Source organism: Nannobrachium achirus (assembly GCF_963921795.1).
Source record: "Nannobrachium achirus genome assembly, chromosome: 6".
Lineage (NCBI taxonomy): Eukaryota > Metazoa > Chordata > Actinopteri > Myctophiformes > Myctophidae > Nannobrachium > Nannobrachium achirus.
The window spans coordinates 41,017,594-41,041,423 of NC_137815.1; the positions used below are offsets into that span (position 1 = coordinate 41,017,594).

At 41.7% G+C, this 23,830-nt stretch overlaps 1 protein-coding gene across 3 annotated transcripts in view; it reads left to right on the forward strand.

Moving 5' to 3' along the window:
- The first annotated feature begins 4,989 nt into the window (after positions 1–4,989).
- Positions 4,990–23,830, forward strand: part of soat2 (sterol O-acyltransferase 2) — a 34,126-nt gene continuing 15,285 nt past the window's right edge. For all 3 annotated transcript variants that reach the window (XR_013962124.1, XM_080727919.1, XM_080727920.1), the window contains exons 1-7: positions 4,990–5,107; positions 14,104–14,227; positions 14,878–14,930; positions 17,391–17,563; positions 21,441–21,494; positions 21,745–21,852; positions 23,205–23,487. Coding sequence is in view for 2 of the 3 variants with exons in the window: in XM_080727919.1 (XP_080584045.1) it covers positions 14,146–14,227; positions 14,878–14,930; positions 17,391–17,563; positions 21,441–21,494; positions 21,745–21,852; positions 23,205–23,487 (753 nt within the window). In the remaining variant the exon portion in view is untranslated. The remainder of the gene's footprint in view (positions 5,108–14,103; positions 14,228–14,877; positions 14,931–17,390; positions 17,564–21,440; positions 21,495–21,744; positions 21,853–23,204; positions 23,488–23,830) is intronic.

Genomic DNA, 23,830 nt, shown 5'->3' on the forward strand with positions numbered 1-23,830 from the left:
CTAAATAAAAAAAGAACACAACTTTAGAGTTTTCTGCTGACATGCATATTATGTCAGCGTAATGATCCTGTGTGATGTTACCTGTCTTTGGAGGTTTACACAGTGGCGTCAATTCATCAAAAGCTATGGTATGGCAACATGACTGGTGTCTTAGTTGCACACCAGTCATGTTGCCATGCCTTAGCAACAGGCATGATGAATTTATTTTAAGTAAGTTTTATTGTTATCCCCCTGTAGCCAAGGTATGGCAGCTGCCATACCTTGCCATACCCAATTGACGCCTCTGGGTTTACAAATGGAACGTGAGTGTTATTGGTCTATCTGTCTGACTTGTAACCATGCAGTCTTAAAATATACTGTCCAGAAAACAATATGTGATACTGTAGCCAAATTATGCACAAGTAGATAGTTTACCAGGATGCTAGAATGGCTGGCAGTAGAAAAAAAGAAAAAAAGTTGGTTCCGCTGGCAAAATGTCTTTGTTTGTTTATTTGTTTGTTTGTATGTATGTGTGTTGGTTTTTGTTTCTAGCGTGTGATATAGTGCATGCAGTACATGCCCTCTGTAGCTGTGGGGAAACTATCTCATGAATATCATGAAGCTCTCTCAATAAAGATGATCCTGTCTATGTATCATTTCCATGGTGTCTTTATTACCTTTCCTTACCTTAAAAGTTTAATTATTTTAATACTTCTGGAATCAATTTAGCATCTACTCTGGCTTTTGTGTGCAGCACAGTCAGTTTTTAATTTGCATGATTCAATATTTAGATATTCATTAGATAGTCATTTTATCAGACATGCAGCCTTCCTATAAGCCATTGTAAGTCCTTTTTATCCATGTTAGATTCACTGAAAACACACATCCCTGGTTCTGGTGACTGCTATTGTCCTAATAATGGATATTTACTTATTTGTCTTTCTCATATTTTTGATGAAAAATGTAAAAGATAAATAAATGTCATGTTAACTAGACGCGAGTTGGCTTTTCTCCCGTCTTCACCAGAAATAGCAGATTTGTATATTGGACATTTTGGGCTAATGTTGAATATGCACTTGTATACTGGGATTCAAGTGGTTTATGATCACCGGAATGATTCTGCAATCTGCCTTCAGTGCCTTAGCCACGGGCACACACCGAACTGGAACTGAACCCACTTTCATACTGTTATAATTTAAGTACTCCCACTACTACGTGTGTGCATGTGCAGGCTCACTCACCTGCATCCTTCACACCTTCACCTTCCTCAGCCATCAAGCCCATCCATCCCATGTGCCTTCCACAGAAAACACATCTCTTCTATTTCCAGGAGTGAAATAACACCCTCTCTCCTGCATATGCAGTACTATAAACCCTAGCTGTTATGGGTCCACACCAAGCATGACAACTCTAATGATATTATGTGAGCATCCATACTGATGATGTTGTCTGGTGTGGTGTGGTGTTGTGGACCACTTGAGTTGGCAACAGGTAAGGTTTGGGTGGGAGGAGTAGTGTGGGTCAGGCCACAGTCAGGCCGGATTTGTAGTTCCACGCTGGACAATGGCAAATGGCTTTTATTTGAAAGATATATATATATATATATATATATATATACTGTATGAATTTAAACAAAAGAAAATCAAAACAAAAATAATACTGGCTCCCATGGAGCTACTATCTAAATAAACTTGGCCGGGGCAACTATTCGGCGTACAGGTCTGTGTAAGTCCTTAGCCTGGCGGCTGTCTCTCCAGACACCTCTTCTCTCGCTGCTTGCCACACACACTCTGAGGAGAGCTCCACTGCCGACTGGAGCTTTTATAGAGATGGCCTAATGGAAGGCAGCGTAGGCGTGGAGCTGTCCATGGAGCCAACAAGCTGGAACGTAGTAGCAGCCTTCAAGCACCAGCCCCCTTAGGCCCGCACCCCTCAACCCCTCACAAGAGTTATAATTACCGTGATTGCTGAGTGCAGCCCATTAGTCCGATTGTTGACTCAGCTCCAGTGGTAGTAACATCCTTTCACAGCTCCAGAATTTAGTGATTAGCTCTTCATGTTCGATCCTTGTCTGATAACCCGCCACTCTGCCTGCCATTCCAGCCTACCCTCACCATTCACCATCGCTCCTCAAGCCCCAGCCATCCTCTACAAGTAAAGATTTATTTTGGGCCTTTTATGCCTGTATTGATAGGACAGTAGACTGACAGGAAATGGGGAGAGAGATGGGGAGTGACACGCAGCAAAGGTCGATGGGAACGGGTTTCGAACCCATGACAGGCGGGTCAAAACCGCAGTCAAAACCGCAGTGTAGCTCTTATAGGCATTTTAAATGTGGATTTCTGGATGTTCAGTGCCTTGGAGGGTTTCACTACTCTAACAAAATCCCTGGATTGAAACTTTATTACACTACATTATCCAGACTCCATGTCTGCGATTTTATATTTTTATTATTTCATCATGCCGTAAATGAGGCTGGTGTCTGACGTATGAGACTTCATACTAATCATTTATCTGAGTTGGGAAAACAAATTACATAACTATTTGGCTCTCTATTTTGCTCCCCTTTTGGACCCATTAACCATTTAAAAAACCTAACAGTTTTCCAAAAGAAATATAAAAGTAGCGAATATAGCCTTCAAGCTTGGCTTTTCGCTATTCATTGCACGACCGAGTCTATCTAGGGTTTTAGTGCTTTATTGTGTTGATCTGTGGGCTTCAAGGTGTTGTGAACAGATAAGGGAATTCATTCCACCTTTAAGATTGTCTGAGAAATCATTGAGCGACCCTCATTTAGAATGACGCCACGATTACGATACCAATAATAATTCAACACTTTTAGACAGGCAATGGAAGGTTATGTTTCCAAATTGGCCAATAGGCTAAGTAAAAGGGTGTTCAGTTTTAGGTCACGTTGCAAGAGATTCCATGATAAGTCTGCTGCACAAATTCCTACAGACAGTAGGTCAGACGGTGACCTGGCATGTGTTACCTGAAGGATCAGCCAGTTATTGGAGTGTACTAAAATGTGACCGTGCGGTTCCAGTGTAAAATAGATGTGATGTATATCGTCGTTGTCGGGTGAAAACCTTGTATGTCCAAAACCGTTAGTTTTGTATTTATCATTTAGAAAAATGAACTAAACTAGTGAAAACAGCCGATCTACAAGCACACAACGCCTCGCGCCGCGAGGCGTTGTGTGCTTGTAGATCTGCTGTTTTCACTACTTTTGTGCGACGGCCTTGTACGATGAAGCAGGGCTTTGCTTCGCGAAAGAATTTACAAATTTGAAACTTGGAGATACGAGGTTTCCACCCGACAACGACGATATGGTCCTTTTCTGACCAGGGAATGGAAGTCAGGAGATAACCAGGGTCAGTGAGTGAATGACATTCAACCAAAACAGATCGATAAACGGTGGAAAGGAGGAAAGGTGTTCTGTAAGATACTTTATAGTAAATCTCTAAAAGATAATACCAGCACTCACGGAACTGTCCTTTAAAGCATGTTTATTTCAATACATAAATTAAATTGGGATGGTAATTAAGCTGCAGAGCAGACAGATCAATATGTGCGCTTCTGCGTTAAGCCTTCATCAGCGTTGTACATCAGCCTGTCATGCAACACTGATGAAGGCTTAATGCAGAAGCGCGTACGTTGTGCTGTCTGCTCTGCGGCGTACCATGCCACTAGTGACAAGATACTTTACTTTATTATTACTAGGAGAGAATCGGTGTCAATGAGTGAATGACATTCAACCAAAACAGATCGATAAGTGGAGGAAAGGTGTTCAGTAGGACGTTGGCCTCAGTAGCTGTTCATGGTAGCTCTCAGACATGTAGAGTTGTTAACTCAATGTGACTTCAATGTGACTTCAGCCAACAATCAACTGTTCCATTGTCAATCAATGAATCGAACAGATTTTTTCAGGGAGGGGGGACCTAATGGAAAGTAATCGCTTGACTGCAAATTAAGTAATCCTTATGCAAATTGTGTCCTTCACAGTTTTTTAATTATGCTGCTCTATCTAAAGATGGGTGTTAATGGTGAGACATGATGTGAGTTATTTATTTGCTGTTAGAATAATCTAACCCTAGCAGAAAGATTATTAACACACACACACACACACACACACACACACACACACACACACACACACACACACATGCACGCGCGCGCGCGCATGCACACAGCACACGCACATAACCATCCAATCAAGCCAAACTTGTACTTTGTCTTAAAAATAGCGGATCTATAATCATCAAGTTGTAGATCTGCAATTTTAAATTAGGCATTAGTATGTGACATGTTCAATTTGAATGGGAATGAGCGGATCTATAATCATCAAGTTGTAGATCTGCAATTTTAAATTAGGCATTAGTATGTGACATGTTCAATTTGAATGGGTCCAAATAAAACAAGGAACACACTTATGTGAGCTACAGAATGCACATTGGTGATTGATAGAAAATACCTCATATGTGTCAGTGATACTAGATCAGAGGTCTTCAACATTTTCAGGCCAAGGACCCCTTAGCTGGGAGAGAGAAAGCAGGGACCCCAACTACGTATTGTATAAAATTGTGTTGAAGACATTTTCATAGATTTCTGAGACAGCTTATATTGTTTGACAGCACTATCATCAGTGAAGGTTGTTGGTTTAATGTTTATTTTTCGACATTGAACGACTTGAGCCGTCAATACTTAGTCTGCTTTTCTTTTCACTCTACACCAAACCTCTTTGCCAAGAATAGCAGATCTACAAGCTGCGAGGCGTTGTGAGCTTGTAGATTGGCTATTCTTGGCTAATGTTCCCATAAAAGACAGGGATAGCCTACTAGGGTTCAAGTGGTTTGTGTAGAATTTTTTGTTTCCTATCACACAAAGATCTGGAGGACCCCCTAGGGGTCCCAGACCCCCTGTTGAAGACCCATGTACTAGATCATCAGTGTGAAGGTAAACATCATGATGCTGTGTGTAACCCTGCAGCCAGGAGCCAGAGGGGGCAAAGATCAGCTTGTCTCATACACAAAACAAAGACACATGCTGAAAACACAGGCAGTGGGACCCGCTGAATGACACTCTGAGGACCACTGACTCACTGTGCTGTGTAAAACCAGAGAAGACTGTGAGTACAATATATGACTCAAACTTATAACTCATTACTTTGTATTTTTGGGATATACAGTACTGTACACAGCACATTTCTGTCTGCCTGATGCAGCCTTTATATTATTTGTTCTGCTTGTAATTACTGCAATAATTGCACTAATATTGACATCGATATAGAACAATCTTCTTAACATTCAATTTTGTTGTAACCAGAATATAAACAATTTGGTGTGTCAATGTAAAACAATTGCTAAGTTAATCAGGACATAAGATGCCAATCAGTACGTTCAATATGCTTGTACAGGTTCTCTGTGTGAGAATGTGAGATTCCATTTCATTCAGTACATTGACACAAACTACTGTGTGTCAATTAGGCCTCTGCCTGCCATTCCAGATACTGCAAAGATGGTTTTATCAGCAGGTCATACGTTTTTGGATTAAGGATAATGTCCATTCACAATGTAATATCATCCACTATAACATAAAACATAGATTCAGCACAGCTTTGAACTCTGAATATCTCAGAGCCATCCTGTATTTGGATTTAGACATTGTGATTTGGTGTGTGTGAAGTATACCAGTTGATCAGGGGCCCCACAGGGGTTTATCCATGCCCCCCCCCCCTTTCCCTCTACACCAGGGGTCTTCAACGTTTTCAGGCCAAGGACCCCTTAGCTGAGAGAGGGATAAAGCAGGGACCCCCCCACTACACATTGTATAAAAATGTGTTGCGGATTAAAAATGTCCATGAATTTGGACGACGTAGACTTGTTTGACAGCACTATAATCATTGTAGGTTATTGGTTTAATGTGCATTTTTAGACATTGAAGCACTTGAACTGTCAATACTTAGTCTGCTCTTCTTTTCCCTCTATACCAAACCTCTTTGCCAAGAATAGCCGATATACAAGCTCACAACGCCTTGTGCTGCGAGGAGGCGTAAGCTTGTAGATCGGCTATTCTTGGCTAATGTCTCACACAGAGTAGGGATAGGGTTAGTGTAAAAAAATAAAGTTTTTATCACACAGAGTTGGAGGACCACCTAGGGGTCCCGGACCCCCCTGTTGAAGACCCCTGCTCTACACCAAATCTCTTCAACAAAAATAGCCAATCTACAAGTCACGTTGCAATGCATCATGAGCTCTATCCTCGCAGACTTTTTGTTTAATCTGTCAAGCCCAGAAAATGTTCACTAAGGTTCATGTTCTAGTTGTTTGTGTTGAGCTTGAGGACCCCTTGAAAACAAGATGATTAAACTCCAGGGGATTAAAGGGATATAATTTTCTTTTTAAATGTCACATGTATACACAAATAGGCCTGTACTGTAAGTGCCATTGGTTTGATTAATCTATCATGGTTAAAATGGAGTTTGAAGTTATAATCGGTTTGTATAGTTTGCGGGTGTGTCTGATAAAATGAATACTGAATCAAGCGACTTAAAAAACTGTCTGGGGTGTTCCCAAAAGCCTGATTAGACGATAAAATGACAAAAAAGTTTTTTTGAAAGTGAAATATCCCTTTAAATATCATCAAATTCATGGGTCTGCAATTTTTCAAGTCATTAAATGGTGGGCCAGAACATAATCAATGGTTAATTCAAATACTGGAACTTTGACTGACCATATTATGCAAATGCTGTTGCTCTAGATTAGAAGTTACAGATACAGATTTGTGTGGTATACTGTAACTGCATACTGATATAACTGCGTGTGTAATCAAAATGGTACAAGTGAAGATAGTTTCATCCTTGAATGTCGTACAAAGGGAATATTTTGTTAATTAAAAAGTTAAAAAATAATTTCTAGAGACTCTTTCATAGTATAGGGGCTCAAGGTCTCTTATGGAGAGAAACTTATAAAACAGCTGTGCGTTATTCACGCTGAACATGGATAAAGGCATTCTTCAGGTGGGGTAGATTATCTATTTGGACATTATAGCCCTCAAACGTTTTTAATTCAAGGAACCCTCCTAGTTTGATATGCAAATTTAGGTCATCCATCCATCCATGTTCAACCGCTTATCCGGAATGGGGTCGCGGGGGTAACAGTTCCAACAGAGATTTCCAATGTTCCTTCTCCTAAGCAACATTATCCACTTCCTCCAGGCCAGTGTGGAGATGTACTTCCTCCATCTGGTCTTTGGTCTGCCACAGGGGTCTCCTTCTCCTCCCAATGGGACGTGCATAGAGGATCTTCCTAGGGAGACGCTCGGGAGGCATGCGCTTGTACCCGCGAGGCCGCGACCTTATACTTTCGGTTATGACCCACACTTCATGACCATAGGATGAGAGTAGGAAAGAATATTGCTCAGTTGACAGAGAGCTTTGCCTTCTGGCTCAACTCGCTATTAGCCTATACCTGTATGTAAAACTCTCACATAATGTCAATTGTAAACTATTTACTAAATAATTTGCCAGGCCAGATATCATATCAGTTCTGGCCCATTAATGGCATAATTTAAGACCCCCAAAGAATTCCTTGACACAATGGTTTCCACGTGTCCATGTTTAACTGAAATTGAGGTTTAAACATACGTTCATACATGTTTATTCATTGCTTTCTCAGTGACACGAGTATGAGACACCTGTACCTGCATGGGCTTAGGTTAAAATATAATAAAACTACAAGGGAATCAAGGCAGGGTCATTTTCAGCCTCGACAACCATTGAGTTCATAAAGCAAAATGTATTATCAGTACTGGACCAAAGGCCACACCTTCAGGTTTGCAGGTTAGATCAAGAGCTTTAGATAAGACCCTCGCCTAAACAAATCGTCCAACCAACCACTCCGTCCTAGCTAGCGTTGACCCCCCCGACAACCCTTTCCCTGGACATACCACCACAAACCCCCTCACCCTGGGTGACTGTGTCAAGTTCAGGGTGTCACTTAGTGTACTGTATGTTGCTGACAGCAATGGTGGCGAACATAACAACTGAGATCCTTAGGGTCATTGTTGGGTCATACACTATGCCCTCAATAAAGGGCATATTTTGCTGGCCTCTCATTGGTTTATCGAGACGATTAGTGACATTTATACTGACGCATATAAATGAACATAGATGGATATAAATGAACCTATATTTGTATATCTCTAAAAAAAAAAGGCTCCAGAAAAAAAGGCTCCAGACTTATTTCCATTGTGGTCCATTGTGGCAAATGTGTGTTCATCATCACCAAGTGATTTCGACCACCAATACTGTAGATGTCACCTACTCTATGTTGTCTTTCAAGCCGGCCAGGCTCTCTTCCACAAACATATCGGTATGTCCAATGCTACAGAGACTTCTGTCTGTGCTTCCATGTGCTAAAAGCCCCATCCATTAAGCTGTCACCATTTTCATCATTTTCCGCGCTTCCGATGTGCAGACTGTTGCATTTGAAGATTGTATGAGTATGAGTCTATCTCGAGAGATGTAATTTTTTGACTCTTGTACTCCTGTGCAAATGTAACTAAATTGCAGTTCATGTACACACTCTCAGAGTTGCAAATTCATAAATGAATACTGAGGATTTTACTGTGTTGTGCTCTTTTTAGGCCAAATTATATTAAAAAATAACAAAATCACTCACTATAATTATGCGGATGACACTTTAATGTATATTAATTTCTCGCTGAGTGGCTATGGTCTCTCTTCACTGAGTCACTCAGTGTATTGAATTAATCAGTGACTGCATGAGCCAAAATGTCAACACTGAGATGACTGTTTTTGGTGCCAAGGATGAGAGGCCAAGACATATCTTGGTGTAGCCTAATTATGGATCTAAATTGCATCAGCCACATCAAGTCAATAAGAAAGTCAGCCTATTATCCAGAAGGGCTCCAATAATGTGGATCCGGGAATTCATGTGGCCAGTCTATGACACTGGTTCTCAAAGTGGAGTCTAGGTACACCCAGGCATCATTGAAGCGGTTTCAGGGGGTCCCCTGTAAAATTAGATAATATAGCATCAAATTCAGTTCAATAATACTTTTGCTTTGGCTATTAAAAAATAGCTGAAGCATAACTGCAATTTTGAATTAGTTTTGTGCCTGGGACCACCATAAGAATATAGTTGTATTGAACCATTTCTAAAATTGCTTGCAATGTCTACAATTTCTCAAAATTGCTGAAGATCACTTCAGTTGGATTTTTCCAGCTGGGGGTAAAGATACCGAGGTGATGCGTTGCACGCTTTGTGAAGTATTTCTAATAGTATTTCTAATACTTTACTTTACATCTACTTTTTTGTTGTATTTCTAAGTATTTCTATTTATAAGTATTTCTAATACTTTACAAAAAAAACATTATACTAGGTCTCTGCCCGACAGCAACAACTTAAAAGAAATATATAGACCATAATGTGAACAAACATTAGTGGCACTGCCGAGACACAACAGAGTAGCTTCGTACAGACCCTCAGACTATAGTCTACCGTAAACATGCTTTAGTTACTATAATAACCCTGGTTTGGCCAGGGGGTTTGGTGTGTGGGTTAAAGTCCATGTCTGAGAATAACATGCTTACACAATCCTGAAAAATATGAGTTTACTGCTGATAACGTGAAAAACTTAAAACCATATATTACATGTTTGCCCTTTTTTTCCATGCCCATCTTATTTACTGCATGCCCATCTTATCCAAGACTTGAGTGCCATTCCGAGTCATTGCAGGATATACTACACAACGACAACAGATGATAAGCCTTGTCTGCCTCCCTGAATGGATGTTGACCCACTATAGATAACTATGCATGAGAGAGCGGTTGATTAGGAATGTAGAAACATCATCTATCTTCGGCGCGGCACGCCGCTTGGGAAACAGAAGGTTCCTCCTGGTTCGATCCCCAACTCTCCATCAGTTACCATCGAAGTGTCCTTGAGCGAAACATTGAACCCTAACAGCTCCCACCTTACAGATTGACTCTTTTGGACACAAGTAGGCTACTGAATACAAAACACTGATGCTGACCTTCAAAGCAGCCAAAGGTACGGCTTCTCCATACCTCCAAAACCTGATCAACCCCTACAACCCCACCCGTTCACTCAGATCAGCCAACACAGGGATGCTGACAGAACCCTCGCTAATAACCCCAGGACAAAAATCCACTTGTCCTAGACAATTTGCCCTCCTGGCCCCCAAACTGTGGAATAAACTCCCTATCGCACTTAGAACTACAGGACTCACTCCCTAGCTTCCGCCGTGGACTGAAGACTCACTTCTTCAGACTCCACCTAAACCCATAGCACTTTCTGTAACACTCCCCTTCCCTCAATGACCATACATGAAGCTAGATAGCATTTTTAGGTTTTAGAAAAGTTTTATACTGATTAGGAGCATGGTCTACCTATGTTATTGTTTTTCTAGGTTGATATTCCTATGCCTTGTTATATTGTTATTAATGTACTGACATATTATCTTGCTTATTATATTGATGTATTACCTGCTTATTGTAAGTCACTTTGGATTAAAAGCATCTGCTAAATGCCTAAATTGTAAATGGTAAATTGTTAGTAACATGGCAGCCAACTCATTACCCAAGAATCCAAGTATGTCTGGCGAGGACCCACTGTGATTGGCTAGTCTTCACCTTGTCTGGCAATTCTGCCATGGCCAGACGAATCTGCTATTGAAAAGAAAAATTGCCCGTGGCAGATTAGGTCTGGCCCCGCTCAGTTATTGAAATATTTCACAGCTCACAAGTCGTGAGAAACCAACCAGGGCCCAGTATGCAAATAGTAAGTCTCTGATTGGTTGTAGGTTTGAATCTTCCGCCCCTTTGGGAAAAGAATAACACTTTGAGAAGAACCAGACTAATGTCTGGCTATATGCGAGGCTAGGCAAATGCCAGGATGAAACTCATTGTCTCCCTTATAGTAATACTGTACAGTCAAGCCCCTAGCAGGGACCCCCCCTGAGTCTATACATTTATGGAAGGATGGTTGTTATTGCTTAAACATGTAACTTTATCATTTTGTGGGACATAATATGCTATATAATATAGCTGTTAAAAAGTTACATGCTGCTTTATTAACCACTTTAACCCTATATACATTGTATGATGTACAACAAGCATGTTGTGCCATGAGTTTGTATATCTTCTATTTTCAGAGTTATCTGACATTTTTTAATGGCACAGTATTTTCAGGGCATATTATTTTTAGGGGTCCTTGACATGAAAAACTGGGCACTGGTACAACTTGTTTTTAAATTTCTGACAGGCTTCATGGCTGTGGACAAATTAACTCTCTCTCTCTCTCTCTCTATCTCCCCCCCCCCCCCTCCCCCCCTTCTGACACACTCCGAGGAATTAGTCTCTTATCTCGCAGTCTCACCTTGTGCACTGGACTGCAATATACCTCAAAGTGTTTCAGCACGAGGTTTCTACACTCCCAATCGAGCCCTCTCTCTTGCATAGTTATCTATAACGTGTCTGTCAGTGTCAACATCCGAGCAATGGAGGCAGACAAGGCTTATCATTCTGTTTACGTTGTGTAGTATAACCTGCAATGACTCTGAATGGCACTCTTGTCCTGGAGAAGCACTGTAGGTAACCACAGGTCAAAACCTATAACTTATATACCAAGTCTGTCTCTCAGTGTCAGATCCGGGGATTACCAGGATGTCTGTGGCCTCTAATCTAATGCATATCAAACTGGGGACCTTAGAATGTAATTAATAAGCTTGAGAATCACCGTGATACTGTATATTGCTTTGTTGTATGTATAAATAATTGGACCTCTTGCTCAACAAAAGAGGACTATCTTATTATATGTGACCCTGATACTGTTGAGCTGTACAGTACATACCTTCACGTGCAGTACGTTTACAGTAATTAGGCTAATCAGTTGTATCACAGTCCAAAAAATATTCCCAATAGATTCTAACTAGGAAGGTCAACATTAGCACATTTGAATGTGTCTTGCATAATATGGAGAGGGCTTTGAGGGTATTGCAAGTGGGCCCTTAAATAATTGGGAAAACACTTTTGAATTTTAATCATAATATAGCATTAATTTTATAAACAACTATGTAAAAAAAAGACATGGTATTTTTCCATTGTGATACCAATAAATAGGAACTTACTATGTTGGTTCAATTGTTCCAAATCAGAAACTCGATTGATCATTATTTAATTAACTAGAAGCTGGGCCGCCCTTCCAGCGTCTAGTCGGCGACCTGGCCAACTCGGGAACGATGTAAATAGGGAATGAATGCCCCGCCCTTTAATGCAAACCCCATTATACCTGTTGTCATAGGACCCGTTTTGACCATCTGTTTGCCTGTGTCCATTTATGCCCATATATGGAGATATCTGTAGCTGTCTGTCTGTTGGCGTCCATTTTATGTCCATATATGGAGATCACTGCAGATATAGTTCTGGGTCCATTTTATGCCCATATGCCCATATATGGAAATATCTGTTTATCTGCGTCCATTTTATGCCCATATATGAGATCTCTGTCGCTTTTTGTTTGTTTCTTCTTTAAGCAGAATACACAGCCTGCTTAAATCTGCATCATTCAAGTCATCCTCCCAGTCCCACGCTTTGTCGCTTGTCTTATGTTTGTCTTTGTCTCTTTTATTTTCTTTTTTGGAGCGGACCCCATGAATGCCCCACCCTTTAATGCAAACCCCAATATACCTGTTGTCATAGGACCTGTTTTGACCATCTGTTAGCCTTTGTCCCCACCCTTTAATGCAAACCCCAATATACCTGTTGTCATAGGACCCGTTTTGACCATCTGTTTGCCTTTGTCCCCTTATGCCCATATATGGAGATCTCTGCACACACAGTACCGGTTGCGGAAAACTCTGATGTCAGACATCAGCTCCGCATTCGGGGATTCATTTTATGCCCATATCTGGAGAACGCGCGTGCCGGTGGGAAGAACGGTTCTCGAGGTTCACATACATACATACACATTCACAGAGATTTTTTGTTGACTCATGTGGCGTACGTGATGTCAGAGCCTTTTATGAAGTGATGTCACAATGACTCAGCGCTTGCGCCGATTTCCTCCGGAACAGCCTGATGTCAACAATCAGCTCCGCATAAGGAGATTCCGAACATTTCGCGCCGGTTTCGGAAAACCGCGAGTCGGGTCGGGTCGAGGCCCGGCACTGCACTCCGCGCGGCGGCGGGGAACGCGCGTGCCGAATCTGAAGCCGGTGGGACGAACGGTTCTCGAGATACGCGGATTACAAACAAACAGACAGAGATTTGTCGCATTTATAGATAGATTAATATGCAAATAATAATGATAATAAAAATTATAAAAATAAACCAGTAAGACGCCTAAGGGCAAAAAGCGAGGTCGCACCATGTCTTGGCCATCTGGCCAGTGATGTATACCTGACCAGTTACCCATATGGAGACCCCTGATACCCATATATGGAGATCCATGTATATGGAGATATGAGACCCCAAATATGCTTACTCAGTTATTCGTTATGTGAAAGTCCTATGATGTCTATGACATCTGACATTATACTTACAATCCCTTTTATGCCCCTATACTGTATGGAGAGATCCCTGTCTGTAGAACCAGCCACACACATATGGGCTGTCGTGGCCATCTGTCTTGGCCATATATGGATTCTGTTAGTGTGGTTATGTGGCCGATGTGGCCTCCATATATGGGCATTTCCATATGAAGTCCTGTTAGATATGGGCTTAATATTGATGAGTGACATCAGGGATCTCCATATAAGGGCATAAAAGGGATTCTGTTTGTGTGGTTCCCCTGACATCACAGTGAATTCTGAGTATGATGTCAGAGAGGCATACCCATTCTGTTAACGTGGTTCCCCTGACAACACAGTGATGTCAGAGCATGATGTCAGATCGGCAAACCCATAGACCGTAAAAAAGTGTACACGTCCAGACGGACGGAGTCAGCGTGTGCCGTTTCACATACTAAACTGCGTCCTTCGGTTGCAATAAACCCACCTGTCCTCTTAATCGGCTGCTGTGTTAAGGGGTCAAGATGGGTGGGCCACGAATGCTTTCAAGATTTTCAATGTTGTTGCAGGTTCTTCTTGCTGGATCTCAGCAGACAGTAGGAGGCGAAACCATGGCAACTGCAGAACCACCTAATGGAGTGTGGAACAGAAAGAACTTCAAAGGCCTTCATTCTAATGAGATGTCCAGTCATGGTAGGGTAAATATTTGGGAATTAATATATTAATCATACGTGCACAATGTCCTTCACTGAAGGAAATGTGGTGGACAGGAGAATCATAAGGCCTGATTTATACTTAGTTGCATGCCGGTGTAGCAAATTGCACAGAGATTCTCGTCCTGTGAGCTGGGGCACATGATGGTCAATGAGGATATCGCAGAGATTGGCCCCAAATCATTTCCAAAACATTTTTGATAATATAAATGTAAAAAGATCATAGTATTTTTCTTTGTTAAAACCTTGTACAGTATATTACTTTGCAGAATTACAGTATTTTTGGCAAAATACACTTTGAAATGGACTATCAAATAATTATCATATTGTTGTTGTCGGGTAGAAACCTTGTACTGTATGTCAAAAACCGTTTGTTTTTTTATTTATCATTTTAAAAATGATTTAAACTAGTGAAAACAGCCGATCTACAAGCACACAACACATCGCACCGCGAAGCGTTGTGTGCTTGTAGATCTGCTGTTTTCACTCATTTTGTGCAACAGCCTTGTATGGTGAAGCAGGGCTTTACTTTGCGAAAATATGTACACATTTGAAACTTGGAGATACGAGGTTTCTGCCCGACAGTGACGATATGATACAGTATATTCCTGGTACGTTTTCTCTCTCCAGGTCTTAATGACATGCAGGTAGAAGATATGAGACAGTGGCAGACGCATATAGAGGTAAGCCAGTCGTATCCATTAGCTATTCAGATCAATGTTCCCCATAACGCACCCAAATGCCAAATGTCTTCTTGATATCATGTTGTCGCTGTCGGCCAGAAACCTTGTATCTCAAAGTTTAATCTTTCTAATATATTTTAAATATTTTTCTTTAATGAATGCTATATTTCATACTTCGTGGCATTATAGTGTAATACAAAGTTAGTGTATAAATTCAAAATAGGCAGCTATTTCATATGTCCACTAGTTTTGTATTAATGAGACTCTTTGTGATGTTGTAGATTGTCTATTTTTGAAATATCTTCAAATAATAATTTATGCCATTCGAAAATATGCCCAAAATATGGATCTATTGGACCACAGGATATTTTTTAATTTCCTGAAAAGTAATGTTTTTTGTCATACAAGGTTTCTGCCCGAAAGTGACAACTTGCTACCTACCTAGCATGGTTGCCCTAACAGGGCAACACACTATAGTACTCGTCCGACTTTATTATTCTAGAGTGACCAAAAGTTTGGCGCGCTACTTCTCCCATAGTTTTTGCGCCACACGCTCGTGCCATATGTCAAATCGTCCGGCTTCATCCGGAATCGTGTGGAATCATTTTCTGTAGAGAAAGGTTGTATTGTTTAATTGATATTAATTTATTAGTGAATTAATTTCTGACCTATATATCCATATCCATATATGGAGCTATCCATATCATGAAGTTCTTGATGTCAGATGTAGAGGTATTGGCCAGCTACATATATGGAGATCTAAGTGATGATCCAGTCGTCTCCATGTATGGCTATCAAGGGTTTGATGAGGTCAGTGTCGTGATCATCATATATGGAGATCCAGCTAGGTGACGATATTCAGCTCCATATATATTGAGAGAGAGGCACACACAATTTAAAATTAAACTTTTCCCAAATATGGAGATGACTGACATCATAGATGTCTGACATCTTAGACCACTTGAGACTGACACAGTATGTCCATATATGGGCATTCCAAGATATGGGCTTAATATTGATGACATCAGGGATCTCCATACCTGGACATAAAAGGGACAAGGAGAGATGGTTTAGCACATACGCTCAAAAAGTGACAAGGAGAGATATTTATTTGCAAGTGTGACTCGTGTCAATTTCCAATTGCATCTTTCTAGTTACTTTTTACCTAGTTGCTTTTAACTCGCTTGATTTCTTTTAGGCAATATTTCCCATCTCCCTTAAATGGCCTTGCCCTTTGCCGGGCCACAATTGGAAATAAGAATCTGTCCTCAATTTGTCTTGAGGTAAAAAAAAAAGAAAAAAAGAAGAAGGGAAAAAAGGGTAACCACTGTCCACTTCCAACCTGGCATCATAAAACCATGCTGTAAAATATAGTGGATTAATTTGGCTCTGTTTTGGTCCATACCATCCTCTCACACAAGATGAAGTGATCAGCAAAAGTATCTTTATGAATCCTCTTAGCTCTTGTCATAGTCCTGTCTAATTTATACTGTGTGAGACAAGCCATGGCTCACAGCACTGGGCATTATTACAGAGCTATCAGCCATTGTATCACACAGAATAAATGAGTCTGATTCATGTCTATATCCTTTCAACACTATCCATTCCGTTTGTCTGGGATCACAGGAATATTGAACATGAACTCTATGGCTCTCATTTGTACTCCTTAGTCCTTACTGCCTGACATTGGTTTCCTGTAATCATTTTGACATGTGATTTAAATCTCGTTCCACTGTCGCGGTCCTTAAAAGCCACTCAAGACACGACAACCAGCTCACTGAGATGTAAAGGCTGAGGTCAATTGCTCCAACGTTTTATGTTCCTTCCAGGGGTGTCGCACCAAATTCTGGGCCCTGGGTACAAGGATTCACCACATGAATGTTCTTCATAGGGGGAGGGGGGACCCATTTAGACTGGGAACGCATTATTACGGATTATGTTGTGCTTTAACTATTGAAAAATAGCAGATCTACAAGCTCGCAGCTTGTACTGTAGATCTGCTATTTTTGAAAAATCATGAAAATTGTGCAAGTCTTTGAATATTTCAAATCCTTCTAAGACTTTTTGAAAAATCTATGTTTCTATGTCAGTGGTGCTCAAACTTTTTCATGTGAAGGACCCCCAAAATTATATGTATTTGTTACCCCATCTAAAAACATTTAGTTCCAGGGACCACCCAGTAGCAAAACTTTAGTTACAAAAAAAAAAGAAAAATACATAATTATATTCAAAGATTTGCACACATTTTCACAACCTTTCAAAAATAGCAGATTTACAAGCTCGCAGCGCGGCTGTGAGCTTGTATATCTGCTATTTTTCAATAGCTAAAGTATAAAATAATTAAGGCCACCCCATTTTGGGCCCTAGTAACTCAGTCCCACTCCCCCCCCCCCCCCCCCCCCCCCCCCACCCCCCCCCCCCCCCCTTGTGACGCCCCTGGTTCCGTCTCTTCTCTGGTAGAAAGTGAAGGCGACGGTAATGGAGCAGGTCCATGGTCAGCTCAGTGACCTCCTAGACAAAGCCCTGAATGAGTCCGTCCAGCTCCTCACCCAGAACAACCACACAGCCCTGAATGAGTCCATCCAGCTCCTCACCCAGAAGAACCATGCAGCGGAACAGAAGACAGCAAGCAGGTGAGGAGCAGGCACGTGCACACACATAGACATCGAAGGGGCTTGAGCCCCTTCCCTTTTATCCGTCTTTAAAAAGTGCCCTCTCCAGACCATGAATGCAGTTTTTTCTATGGTGAAAGAAATGCAAATGCCCTCTTTCCATGCCATACCTGAAGGCGGCATTCAAGAGAATTGCCTTGTCCAAACTCTCCTGAACTTGAATGCAGCATCTTATGTTGAAAGAATTGCCCTCACAGTGTAGAAATCCATGCTGTTACGCCACATATCCAGTATTCACTTGATTATGCTTAGTTTTGTGTAGTATCAAGTACCGAAAATAGCCGACTTCCAAGCTCACAATGCATCGCACTGCAACGCATTGTGAGCTTGGCTATTTTCAATATTTTCACCAAACGCCCTTTTAGAGATTTCAGCCCCTGCCTCTCTAACATTCTCTGCACGTCCCTGCAGATGTTGAACTTCAGTTAAAGTAGCAATACCACTGTGCAAAAATACTTTGTTCCAAGTAAATGTCCTGCATTCAAAACCTTACCCCAGTCCAAGTACAAAAGCATTATATCAAAAATATACATAACAAAAGTAAAAGTATTCATTATTCAGAATATAGCCAATTCAGAATTGATCTATAGTTATTGATTGTTAATCAATATATCTTTGAAATCAATTTAATAATCTGAATCTGAAAAGCAACTTGTAAAAAAAGCTGTCGAATGAACATACTTGTGAAGTAAAAAGCAAAATATTTGCCTCTGAGATGTAGTTGAAGAAATGGAAATTCTCAAGTCAAGAAAAATCACCTTGAAAATATATTTACGTATAAAACTTGAGTAAATGTACTTATAGTTACTTTCCACCACTTGTGGAGAAGTAGGAAGATGTGTGTGTGTGTGTGTGTGGGGGGGGGGGGGGGGGGGGGGGGGGATGCATAATGTCGAGGCAGGTGCATGCTGGGGTGTCACTATTTTAAGTAGGACCCAAGCACAGCAACTGTTGGATGAAACAAGTTTACTTTCAAAACAGGCTTAATACAGGAATAGGACACACAAGCTGTGTCCCAATTCAGGGGCTGTGCACTTCGAAGGCTACATTACGTCACAGCGGCGTGCCAAGGCCTGTCCCGGCCGGTGCACCCTTCGAATGCACTCTACTTTTCCTACTTTTTTAAAAGTTTTTTTGCAGATGATGGTCAAAATACTCAACCTCGGTCCCCGCTACTTGAGTCAAAGTATTGGTCAGCCTGCTCTTCTATTGAGACATCTGATGCCGTGTCTGATTGACAAGACTGGTTGACAAGTGGTACTGCCTGAAGGTCAAAATTCAATTTCTCCCTGAGCAAGCTGGCAGGCTCTATTAGCTCAGTGGTAAAACATGTTAGCACCTGCACTTGCTGGTCAAGGTACATCAACAATCAATGAGAGACCGGGGTCTGAATCCGAGATAGAACATGAACATTACAGAATAGCCTACACGTGACAAAGATGATGAAAGGGCGGATCATGAGGAGAGAGTGACATCTGCTGGACAGGTAGGAGTGGCACAGCTATGATGACACTGGGATAATCGTGGAGTTTTCTTTTTGCCAGACCCATGAAATGGGTAGGTCTACATAAGCAAATGTCGGTCTGTCTGTCTGTCTGTCTGTCCGGGTTTTCTATATAAAGGGTATATATGATGATGACATGATGATGACATACCTACAAAAGGCATGATGTCATAAATGATGATGACAGACAGGGGGTCTGGCACAACCAGGTTGACCTGGTCTAGTTTACTTACAAATGCTCCATTAGTTGATGATACCCCTACTTACCAGTACCCAGCCCTGGGATTTGTTCTCCCTCGGCTGAATTTTAAACACAGAAGGAAATTCTCTTTCAAGCTTTTCTTTCATTCAGTACATTTTCTTTTCATTTTAAATGCATTGCTGTATTACAATTTTGACATTTTCCGTTGTAAGCTTGTGGATCTGCTATTTTCATTATATATTATATTACATATTTGAAATGGGGTTAATTCGTAATGTAGGTCTACCTTTTCCATCCCTAGAAATCTAGTGGAGTCAAAAGTACAATATTGTCTTTGCAATGTTTCCCCAAAAATACAAATACTCAAGTAGATACAGTGTACTCAACACATTTACTAAAGTGCAGCACTCAAGGAAATGTACGGTTACGGGCCACCACTGTTTTTTCATTCAGTCATTTGTTTTTAGGCCCACCCACTGGGGATTTCATCGATGTGAATCTATAGTATACACGGTTTGCCAAACAATATGGTGTCAGTGCTTTAAGTTTACACTGAGGATTCTGAGGATATGTATCTGCATAATGCTTTCTGTGAACCCCGACACTGCAGACTTTCATTAATTAGGCATTACAGAAACACAGTGGGCGTTCTCTTTTCATGGTTCATCTTGTGTGCGTGTGTGTGTGTGTGTGTGTGTGTGTGTGTGTGTGTGTGTGTGTGTGCCTGCGTGCGTGCGTGCGTGCGTGCGTGCGTGTGTGGGAATCCTGTGGGTGAGAATGGAAGTTCTCAAGGTTATATTTAGCAAATCAATATTTGAAGGCAGCTTACTGTATGTCATTCATACTTCAAAGAGCCACAGAAGGCAGTTAGAAATATTATTACTGTAGTGTTTGTACTTCTCTCCTTGCTCAAGGCTCAAGGTTCACGGTTGTATACTTTATTGTTCCATCCTGTGCACATACAGTAAGTTACATAAGGGTAATAATAACTTATTTTTGTTCTGCTTCCTTCGAACAATGTAGCAACAGCATAGGTCAGTGGTTCTCGACCTTTTCAGGCCACAACCCCCAACATAATCATATTTTAACTGGGGACCCCCACCCTGACGAGCACTAAGAGTTGAGGAATTACATTTTGTATAACACGGTTCTATTGTGAAAATAGCCGATCTACATGTAGATCTGCTATTTTCACAATTTCTGTCTCTAATATTTGATAAGTTGTCCAATGTTTAATTTGTCATTTGCACAATAAGTTAATCATCTGGGGACCCCCCAAAATGGGTATTTAGGATACAGTATCAAATAATGGAAATGAGCAAGCTCCATCTGTCTGTCTCAATATTACTTCAATGATCAGATCAAATCAGTTCCTTTCCTACGTAACACAACAAGGTTGTTGAGCTGTTGAAGAAGACATGTCTCTAATGATAGTGAGTGTTGCTTTGCAGACCCAGCCTTGACAAATAGTGATAACAATGAAGCCTGTATGGGAATGTCAGAAGTGGATTAAGAATGCTAATACTAATCTATATACTAATCTCTCATTGTACACCAGCAGGGGGATTATGACTGCCAAAACAGTTCATTCAGTCCAGTAAAGGTCTCTCTTTCTCTCTCTCTCTCTCTCTCTCTCTCTCTCTCCCTCTCTGTATGTGTGTGTGTGTGTGTGTGTGTGTGTGTGTGTGTGTGTGTGTGTGTGTGTGTGTGTGTGTGTGTGTGCGTGCGTGCGTGCGTGCGTGCGTGCGTGCGTGCGTGCGTGCGTGCATGTACATTTCAATGTACATTTCAAGGCTGCTCAACAGCACCTCTCTGGTCACCCAGCGGTACTCCGGCTACATACAGACAGACAGACATGGACGGATACACGCATACACACATGGCCACGCTATGGAGATGGTGTGACCACCGCTCAAAAATATTTTGTCATGAGAACTGTCAAAGCCTTCATCTAACTTCACCAAAGTCCATTGTGTGTGTGTGTGTGTGTGTGTGTGTGTGTGTGTGTGTGTGTGTGTGTGTGTGTGTGTGGGTGTGTGTGTGTGTGTGTGTGTGTGTGTGTGTGTGTGTGTGTGTGTGTGTGTGTGTGTGTGTGTGTGTGCATGTGTGCGTGCTTTTGCACCTCATTTCAGAGCCCATAGAATGGAGGACGGTAAAGTTTTCATGGACAGGAGATCACTTTTAGAGTAAGCAAGTTCAATTTACAGTACATTAACAATACTCTCTCAAACAAAACTAACGATAAGTATACTGTGGAAAACTTTTCTCCATAATGCTGCGGCTATTAATCAATTAAAATCTTGCAAGGACTCTGAGGCATGACCCAGTAAACATGTTGTGTCCTATCATTCCATCTTGTTTCATGAAACAGTAACATGTGTTTTGTCCTCTCTCTCCATCATAATACAGTTACATGTTTTGTCTTTTCTCCATCAGTGAGCTGTTTGAGATCAACCACATCAGAACCATTCTCCACATGTTCATAGCTGTGCTTCTCATCTTCTGTCTCAGCACACTGACAGTCGACTACATTGACCAGGGCAGGTTTGTGAGTTTATGTGGCGTGTGTGTGTGTGTGTGTGCGTGCGTGAGTGCGTGCGTGCGTGCGTGCGTGCGTGCGTGCGTGCGTGCGTGCGTGCGTGTGTGTGCGTGTGTGTTGTTATGACATTGACATGATGCAAACCTCATGGCCCTGTACCAAGTCTCACAGAAATGCCACCCTCTGGCGTAAACAAAACTCTCTCACTTCTTATCTTCTTTTCTCAAAACGTCATATGTAATTTTTAGTGCCTCTCTCTCTCCCTCTCTCACACACACACACACACACACACACGCACGCACGCACGCACGCACGCACGCACGCACACACGCACGCACACACGCACGCACGCACGCACGCACACACACACACACACACACACACACACACACACACACACACACACACACACACACACACACACACACACACACACACACACACACACACACGCGCACACACACATTCCATCATAGCTTGTCTGGGCGTCTGGCCATAGATAAATAGAGCGATCAATCCATTTGAGAGTATCTGCTGTTGCTTTGGGGCAGCACTGTGAAGATTTGGTAAGTGTTTTTTCACATGCAAGGCTGTGGGTTTGATTCCCACATGGACAGCTGCCAGGGGCAAATGCAGTTAGCATAAAATATTCAATACAACCACTTACCATTTTTTTTTACCATAGATGTATTTCCCCCTACACGTTATCCTGGAAGTAAATCACCCAGAATCTCCTACATTTTATTCTAATGCAGACATGGCACATCCTGCCCCTAGGAAGGAAAGCTGGTTGAACATGTGAACATGCGAAGTGATTTTCTTGAGTAGTTCAGTAGTTTTCAAAGTTTTCGTGCCCAAGGCACACCAATGGGCAAGTCAAAAACCCCACCCATATAGCTGTAATCATAGCAGAAATAGGAGTTCTACAAGCCCACAATGTTGCGTTGTTTCATGTTTCTTCCTACATACATTTTCAAAACAGCCTATTTGCTATTTTTGTACAGTGAAGTATATTGTCGCTATATTGTCAAGTGAAAACCTTTTATGTCTAAAACTGTGACTTCAGTTTGAATCTGCTTTTGGTACCGAGTTATTATTCAGTCACAAGCTCTTGTTAATAATTTTGTTTGTTCAATATTTAACTTTCTCTAGCAAAAAAATAAAAATAAATAGCAGATCCACAAACTCACATTGTAACACGTTGTGAGCTTGTAGATTGGCTATTTTTGCTACCTTTGTGTGGCACCGTTGTATGACGAAGTTGGGCATAACATTTGAAATATCGAGATACGAGGTTACTGCCCGACAGTGCCGAAAAGTGATCTCTTGTTGGGATGTTGCTCCTCTTCACTCTCAGGCTGGTGCTGGACTTTGATCTGTTGTTCTTTGCCTTTGGGAAGCTGGGAACGGCGACGTGGGCCTGGACGGTGATGTTCTGCTACACCCTGGTTGTTCCCTACTACGCCCTGACCCTGTGGGGCTCTCTCTATCACCGCTCCTCCTCCAGGATGGGGCTGAGCCTGCTGGCGGTGCTGCTCCTGTCCGCCCTGCAGGGCTGTGTCCTGGGGCTGTTCCCCATCTATGTAGTCCTTCACAACCGGCTTCCTCCTGCCTCCGGCTTCATCGTCATACTGGAACAGGTGTGTGTGCGTGTGCGTGTGGCACAGTTTTCGGGGGAAGATGCTGATACTGGCCATGATACTGACATCATCAGTATCATGGTCAGTATCATGTCACTATTATGGTCATTGTTTAGTATCATGGTCAGTATCATGGTCAGTATCATGTCAGTATCATGTCAGTACGTCAGGATCATGGTCAGTATCATGGCCAGTATCATGTCAGTATCATGTCAGGATCATGGTCAGTATCATGGTCAGTATCATGGTCACCAGTCAGTTTCATATTGGGCTGTGACAGGCTGCCGTGACAGTGTGTGTGTGTGTGTGTGTGTGTGTGTGTGTGTGTGTGTGTGTGTGTGTG